This window comes from Jatropha curcas, chromosome 4, assembly GCF_041381405.1.
Source record: "Jatropha curcas cultivar XTBG-Jc1 chromosome 4, XTBG_Jcur_1.0, whole genome shotgun sequence".
Taxonomy (NCBI): domain Eukaryota; kingdom Viridiplantae; phylum Streptophyta; class Magnoliopsida; order Malpighiales; family Euphorbiaceae; genus Jatropha; species Jatropha curcas.
Window position 1 is genome coordinate 4261050 of NC_143154.1, and position 9116 is coordinate 4270165.

Sequence of the window (9116 nt, forward strand, 5' to 3'; positions counted from 1 at the left end):
TAATTCATTAGAGGGTTTTATTGGTCGAAATAATACTGCAGGCTACATAATAGGGGGTAGCCCTCCCTTTGCCTTATCAAATTGGTGAAAAGACTTGTGATCGAGAGGTCTTTCACTCCTCACATAAGTGAGAAGAATAACTAGACTACCACCTTGTAACACCTTCCGCCAGTCCCGTGAGACCTGACGACGGATGTTAAGTTAAGACGGTGTCTGCAGCACCGAATGTGGCATCTGCTGTTGATCTCTCGGGACTGGACAGTGGGTGTTACACACCTAATCGGCCAAAATGTGTACTAGTTGATGCAATGTATTTGACAGTTTTAATGATTTTTGTTTTCTGAGTTTAGAAATTATAGTCTCTCTATATGTGATATGTACAATCATAATGCATCCAACTAGGATTCCAATTTGTGCCTATGTTTGCAAGTGGATCATTAGAATTAGAATTTAAAATCCATCCTTAGTTCATAGATTTAGCATCTAGGAATTCTAAAGTTTTCCTGCAATAATTGACATGGAATATACATATTATACTCCAAAATGTATATTATTTTTGTGATATAAAAGACAATGACATCTCAATTATTATATATATACATTAAAATGCTTATTTAGTTGGAAGTCAAAATCTAACACTTTGTTTGGACAATGATAAGGCAGAAAGGCAAATACCTCTCTTTTTTTCTGAAGGGACTCTCTACTCTCTCCTTGATAATAAATTGTACATAATTGTTTTTATTTTGTAGAAAGGACAAATCAATGAGTATACAGAAAATTTTTTAGGGCTAGCGGGACATAGCCTCCTAACCTCTCCCTTCGTCTAGGGGTGAGCGATAATCGTTTCTAACTGAAAATTAAATTAAATTGATTAGATTATTTTTTATTTAATTCTGTAAAAATTTTAGGAATTTAGTTGCTGATTTATTTAGTGAGAGAAACCATTCAATTTTTAATTCCTATATATAATTAATCGAATTTATTTTTATGCTTAATGTAATTGATTTTGTTCAAAATAATTGAATTAAACTAATTTGATTTAATTTTGTTTGGTTTTTGTGTTATTCGATTATCATAAAAAAAAATATTCAATTATACCAAACTGAGATAGTTCAATTCAGTTTAAATCAATTCAGATAAGGCAAATGCTCACCTCTACTTACCCCTATCCTTGCTTGCCATCAACAACTTGCCACTACAGTTTTTTTTTTAGCTCTGTCCTCTGTTAACTTCGAAGCTTTCTTTGGCTCAGATAATAGAGTTCCATGCTCTAAGTATTGAATTATCAGTGTTCTTCAGTCTCCTTTCATTGTGGTTCGAAAAGACTCTAATTTTATCAATACTTGAGCTTTCCAAAGCCTCTATCAATTACTATTTAAAAAGTTTCTCCTCCAGATGCTATTAGAGTTATAATTTTTTTTTTTTTTTTTAAAAAAAACAGGTATAACGCTAACTTTGAAAGAGAGAACTGAAAAGCTGATTGTTGCATTGTAAGTGTAACAATAGTTAATTATAAATCTAATAAATGAACTTACTACTTAAGAATTGTTATTAAATATATTTCTACCATATGCATTGGTTTTCTTCTTCTTGGTTGATTAGAAGCAATGATTGATCTTTCTAATCTATCAATTATCTTTCAGCTTCCCCTTATCAATTCTTTCTCTTCTTGGTTAAATCCATTAAGTGATCCAATAATGCATTTACCATTCATTTAAAAAACCCTAAGTTTTCCTTATAAAGTGAAAGATTTATAAGGTCTTTAGGGCTCATTGAGTAAAATAATTGGGGTATATATTATTTAATATAAATAAAGCAACAGGTATAGTAATATTTTAGAGCAAGCAAATGGAAGCTGCATAAAGCTTGATGTTGAAAAGAAAGTGGGGGACAGACATTTCCATCCATTGAAATGCTACCTAAGCTACTTAATTCCTTAATTTTTCTGAGTATCATCAAAGAAAATTTATAGAAATACCTATTTTGATGTTGGGATTGTCAAAGCTTTGAAGAACAAAAAAGAAAAAGAAAAAGAACATTATGGAGCCTGCAAATCTCCATCCCCAACACCAGCTCCAAGAACAGTATGGAGGATTCTATTCTTCTTTATTATTTCAACCAGATTATAATAAGGTTTCAAGCACCAACAACATCATTTTGTAAGTACTTTTTCCCCTCTATTAATGGATTAATTATCCATTCAAGCTTAATTTTCTATATCAAAAAAGGATTTAAATATTTTTTTTAAAGAATAAGGATTTAAGTATAGTACTTCTTCATGAAGAAAACATTTCTCCTGAGAGGAAATTAATTGGGTATATATTTTCAAAACATAAAATACCCTTTTTTTTCTATTTTTATTTTTTATTTTTTAGTTTTATCATGTCAATCAATTTCCTAGGGTTCTTTCTTTTAATTTGAACTTCTATATTTGTTATTATGAGAATTGGTTTCATCATGTTAATCAATTTTCTAGGGTTTTTTCTTTTAATTAATAAACATAACATTAGCTAATATTATAATTAATATATTGCATTAATTATTTCCAATTTTCATGAAGGGAGTGTTGGCAACCTAATAGTAAAGCTTCCATGTGTGAGGGCTTGATGAGTTTATATGAAACTACAGACACTTTGACCCAGCAATCAGCTACAAATGAGTTTTTACTTTCAAAGATAAAAGAAGAGATGCCAATAAATTCCTTCCCCAAGCTAAATGAAATGGTTCCCACAAAACATCCACGTCATCATCTTTGTCAAAATGATAATTGGCTTATGAGCAATTTCTCTTCTGCTCCTCATATCACTGAACTACAACTTTTGGCTACTGCAGAGCTATACTCTAATGATAATATCCAAAACTCTACAAGAGAAAGCTCATCTTTTGGTTCTAATGGTAGATATAATAGTTTTAGTCCTATTATACCAAAAATTAATGTTTCAAACTCAGATTTGGATTTGAACTTGCAAGTTCTGGATCTTTTGAACACTAAACCTGATGGTTCAAGTTCTAGTTTTGGTCATTCCATGGGAGAAGTTAAAGATAATCCTTCAAGTAGCTCCAACAAAGTGGGTATCTTAGTACTCTTAACTACTAATTCTTCTTCTTCTTCTTCTTCTTTTGAGAAGTTGCTTCTTCATTTTCTTAAGAACACAGATCTTATATATAATACTTATATTACTATATATGCTTATATTATTAATTTCACAGATTCCTAAATTGAATATTTACTTTCAAATTTCAAGAAGTCAGTTTTTGTAGATACAACTCAGAGAAAAAAGAGACCCTGCAGTTTTATTGAAGCTTCAAAGAATCAGCCTCCGTCGAAATCTTCATGTCCCCCATTATTGAAGGTATTTTTTCTTTAAATAATAATATATTAAGGGTATCAATATTGCGCAAAAGTTGTTAAAAAATCATAGTAAAATATATTTTTAATATGCAGGTTAATTGTAATTTTGATGTTACTTATGATACGTTTGTTTCCTTGTTTCCGTAAAATAACTTGCAAGAAAAAAACTCGCTGAAAAATATTTTTATGGAAAATATTTTTCTTAAAATATATTTTCCAAATAACTTGTTTTCCGTTGTTTGATTGTAACATTGAAAATTAGTTTAAAATATTAAAGTCTTTATTTCATAAGACCATAAAAAATATTAATAATAATAACAATTTTATACTTAAAAAATTTTATTGTTAAATACGAAAAAAATGAAAAAAATATAAATTATGAAAGCCACCGGTAGCTCGTGGTGGTGGCCGGTGGTGGAAGCTAGTGGTGGTGGTTGGTAGTAATTATGATGATTAATAAATTAATAAATATGAATTTATAAAATTTGCCAATATCCAGAAAATGTTTTACTTTGTTGGGAAGTTATTTTCCATCAAAAATAACTTAATTTTCCTTTGACCAGGAAAATATTTTTCATTGACTTATTTTCCTAAGCGCCCCAAACAACGGAAACTTGTGAAAAATATTTTACTGCAAGTTATTTTACGGAAACAAATGGAGCCTTAGGGTCCATTTGTTTTCAGAAAATAATTTACTTTTGGAAAATATTTTATTTTTCATTTTTTGGTTGCAATTTATAAATTAGTTAAAATATTAAAATTTTTAACTTATAAGACCATAAAAATAAAAATACTAATAATATAAATTTTATATTTTAAAAATTTTATTATTAAATATGAGAATAATGCAAAAAAAAAATATTAAATTATGAAAGTCGTCGGTGACCCGTGATGGTGGCCGACAGTGGCTAGTGGTGGTGAACGGTTAGTGGTGGTAGTAGCTACCGATTATTAATAAATTAATAAAATATGAATTTATAAAGTTATAATAAGTTTGTCAAACTCCGGAAATGTTTTACGCTCTTGAGAAATGGGAAGTCATTTAAAAATGACTTAAGTTGACTTGTTTTTCTGAACACCTTAAACAACAGAAAATTATAAAAAAATATTTTCCTACAAGCTATTTTACAGAAACAAAAAGAGCATTAATCATCTTGTTTTCTTTAATATTTGTTTATTTTTCCTTCAACTAATTTATAAATAAGTTTGCTCTTTTGTTCGTAAATCCTAGCTTTGTCACTAACCGTATGTATGGGCATAACAAGTTTTTATCTCAAATCTATTTTTATTCAATTATATATATTTTTTTTTCATTCAAAATCCTTGTGCTTTTTACTTTTCCTTTTCAATTCTACAGTTTTTTTTTTTTCCTTCTCCTTTCTGTTCAAGAAGAAAAAAACTAAAACAAGAAAAGTGATGGAGAGGGAGAGAAAGACCTAGCTAAAGTGCCAAACCAAAGGAATATTATATGTTACCAATAATTGATTAGAAAGGATAGAAATATTTATGGAAATAAAATTTAAAAAAAAATTTAATTCAATTGAAAAAGAGGGTTTTCTCATCAATTTTTAATATAAAAAATATATTCTATCCTAACCTTAACAATTTTTATGCAATTCACCATCCTATTTTAATTGCTTCATTTTCCTGAATTTGGAATTTCAATTTTTGAACTATTCTGGAATTGTTTTTTTTTTTTTTTTTTTACTAGGTTGGTAAGAATAAAATAAGAGAAAAGATTGCTACTCTTCAAAGGTTGGTGGCACCTTATGGCAAGGTACTCTCTATAATATATTTATATATCTATTAAATATTATATAATAAAGACATGGAATTGTGCTATTATAATATAAATATGCCCATATGGTTATGTTTTTAGCTTTTTTGCATCCTTTACAGACAGATACTGCATCTGTATTGACAGAAGCTATTGGTTACATCCAATTTCTCCATGATCAAGTGGAGGTGATTTATTTATTCCTTTTCAAAGTCAATTTACATTTTTTTATTTAGGACATGAATTTTTTAAAACACACCAAATTTCTGGCTATAATTTCAAATTGTTCAATTGGAAAATTGAAAATTAGAGTAGATTTAGGGTTTATATGACTGTTCCTTCCCTTTTAATATATGTTGGTCCTTATTTGTTCCAAACAGACACTGAGTGTACCTTATATGAGGTCTGCAAACAGCAAGCGAATTAGAACAATAAAAGCAGTAAGATGTTCTTTCACCCATGTTTTTAATCACTATTCTATTGGATTATTACAAAAGGTGTTTGATGTTTTGCTCATAATTAGTTTATTTTGATTAAACTAAGAGAAACAACATTAAACCCATAACATCTTTTCCTATTAAATTGTAAGAAATATTAATGAGAAGAATATCAGAAACAAATGATTCATATCGCTGACTTAAACTAGCCCGAGACAAAGGCTAACCTGTTATTGTTCGTTATAACGGTAAAAAGATATATGAATGAATACTTTCATATTTTATTAAGTCTATTTTCAATCTGGTGAAAAGAAAAGCAATATTTGCTAGGAATAAAAGATTTGTCATTAAGAAGAAAATATTTCATTTATAGTTTGACCAAAAGAACAAATTTTGATAAATAAAGTAAGAAGCAAACTCACTAAGATAAGCATAATTTTTAATAAAAAGTGATAAATATTGCAATGTAAGCCTTGCAATCTGGGTATAAAAATAACCTGGAGTCCTCCTTTTCCTCTTATTTAAAAATGGAAAAAAGAAAATAATATTATGGAATTTCTTTCATTATATATATTTCTGAGCCATCATCAACTTCTTGTGATCAACAGAGTTCAAGAGAGGAAGATGAGAATGGAGAACCAAAGAGAGATCTTTTAAGCAGAGGGTTATGCCTTATACCCCTGTCTTGTGCATCAATCATCTTCAATAGTTACAATGGTGGAATTTGAAGATTGGACAAATCAAGCATACAGTATGTAAGAAAGAATGATAATAAAAATGCTGAAATTATCAAATTAAGTTAAAGACTTCATAATAGGCTCAAGGCTGTTATATATAGAAGGAGGTTTTATATGTGAATGCTGATAATTTTCTAGTGGTGTAATTAACTATTTTCTTGGCAAAGTACTCTTTGCTTTTATCATTTTCTTTCAGACTACAAAAGTTGAACATCATATTTAAGATTAGATACTTAAGGAATTCTCAATTTACCGATTTACACAAAACGGTTTCATTTATTTTTTTTATTTTAAAAATCAAACCTTATATAGTGAATTTTTAATTCAATAAATATGTAAAACAGTCGATAAATATTGAATACTCAATTGCAAAATGCAAATTGCGATAGTGATTAACCCAACTGGTCAAATGGCATTATACTCTTTTATGTAAAGATAATTTTTTCACACTAAAATTTTTGCATGACAATTTTTTTTTAATCTACAACTGATCATTATGAAGGTTATGTGATGGCATAGAATACTTCCTTATCTGATGTAATATAAAATTTATTTAAAAGAAATAAATTTGATTGTTTATTTATATATCTATACTATATATAAAAGTGAGAATAATGAGATTACATATAATAATGGCAGTAAAATTTTAGAAATTGTAAAATATCATTTTGAATAATTGATAATAATTTGAGTTTATTCAATAACTTGAGTTTTTAATAATTGATAAATTATGATATTAAATTATTAATAAATTGAGTTTTTTTTAATAATTTTTTATTAATTCATTTAAAAAGTTTATATTCGATTAAATATCTGTTACGTTTGATTATTTCTCAATTTCAAATGAAGTAATTACTAAATCAATTAAAAATCATATTTATCTTTAATGGGATCCATAGGTATTTGTTTAAACGTTGATTTTTATAATACATGTAATTATTTATTTTACTGTAATACTGAAGAATGTACCTAACTTTTTCTTTTAACATTTGTATAAATTAAATTATTATATAAAACAATGTAAATATTTCAAATATATAAGGAAAAACTATGAAAAAATAATTTAAGAATTTTTAATACCAAAATAAATTTATTTTCTCAAAGATGTAATGTGGTTATATCTATATATATATATATATATATAGTCCTGAAGCAAAAAAAAGTTTTAAAATGCTTACTTGGGACTCTTTATATTAAGCATTCTATTTTTCTTGTTTTTAGAAATTTTTGAGTTTTTTCTGGACTACTTAATTAATTATTAATTATTATTATTATTATTAATTAATAAAGATAACTTTAAAAAATTTTTAATTTATAGCACGTTGTAACTAAAAAATTTTACAGTAATTCAAATAAAAAAATTAAATTCATATTTATCTCTTATATTATCTAATGTGTTTAGGTTTCATTTGTTTTTTGGGCTTTAGTTAAAATGCTAAAATATCGTTATTTCTTATCTTTATATTTTTTTATTTTTACTTTTTATAGATTTTAATTTCAAAGTTAAGCTTTCTAATTTGATTATCTCTAGATTTTAGGATTTTCAAAAAAATGAGAGATAATGTTTGTGTGCATAAATAGTATTAGATGGATAGATATTTCACACAAGTATTTGAAATTCTGAAACTAATTGTACAATTAAGAAGAGAATATCCAAAAATTCATAAAATAGAAATTTGAGAGTGGCTTGAATTCACTTTATCAATTAGCTTTTTAGATTTTTTCTACATTTTGCAGTATTATCGTAGATGCGTCGAGGCTGAACCTCCACCACCACTTCCATGCTGCTGCTTCTTCTACTTCTGTTGATAATGGGTTTTTTTTTTTTTTTTTTTCTTTTTTTAATATAGAATCGGATGCAGAGGTTGTCTATTTGAATTTTGAAGGCAACAAGTTTAGCATTGCTTTTGAAATGCAAGGAAACTTGATAATGTAGACTGTAAAGAGTTTCCGTAAATTTCCTTCTTTTTTTTTTTTTTCTCAAAGTGTAACTTAATCCTGCATATACTTTCTGTATAGGTGAATATTAGCCAATTAATTATTTAATATCTTAGATCATGAGTTCACCCTTCTTTCCCGCGTTTCTCTACTTTGTCCGTCGTATGTACCATCGACGGGAAAATCTTCGCCCGTAGAGGACAAGATAACAAGTGCATAGCTATTCAGTATCTAGAATAGCATGGTCATGGTTCAAGGATGTATGATAATGGGGTTGTGGAGAATTTAATAAAGAGTTTAGAGATTATTAGTAGATTTATAGAAAGTCAGTTTGATGTTGTTGCTGGGAAAGCAGCCAATTAAGAAGTTGCAGCCAATATGGTTTATTTAAAAGTTGGTAAACTTTCTCCTCCTACTACTACTGTAAGTGATTCTGTGATTGTTTGTTAAGTATAAAAATTTTATTGATTATGCATATTTTTGTTCATTGATGTAAATAATAGTTTGTGAAGTAAGAAACTTTTCATATAATCAATAGCATATTGTTATTTGAACTAAAGATTAAGTTGATGACATAATATCTCTTTTAGTTAAATTTTAATTTTATTTGTAGTTGCAAAAAGATTAGGATCCCAAAAAAAATCATATAATCAATAGCCTAAGTAATAAAAATTGCTTAAAATTGAAAAAAATTAATATAATTTATGTTATTTTTTAAATTCAGCCTAACAAAAATCATTGCTACACAAGTATATTATATTTAAAAACGTAAATATTTATTATTATACATGTTCAAGTTTAAATTCATATATATATTTGAAAAATAAAAAATAAGCAAAAAAACTTAATTTCACAAATACGACTGGCAATGATAT

At 27.1% G+C, this 9116-nt stretch overlaps 1 protein-coding gene across 1 annotated transcript; it reads left to right on the plus strand.

Annotated features, from left to right (window-relative positions):
• The first annotated feature begins 1925 nt into the window (after nt 1-1925).
• On the plus strand, nt 1926-6489 carry LOC105634633 (uncharacterized). The gene is made up of 7 exons (XM_020679465.3): nt 1926-2159; nt 2561-3068; nt 3246-3353; nt 5064-5129; nt 5252-5317; nt 5510-5569; nt 6175-6489. Exons 1-7 carry the CDS (start codon nt 2041-2043, stop codon nt 6292-6294), a joined length of 1047 nt encoding a protein of 348 aa, XP_020535124.1. The 5' UTR covers nt 1926-2040; the 3' UTR covers nt 6295-6489.
• The last annotated feature ends 2627 nt before the right edge of the window (nt 6490-9116 follow it).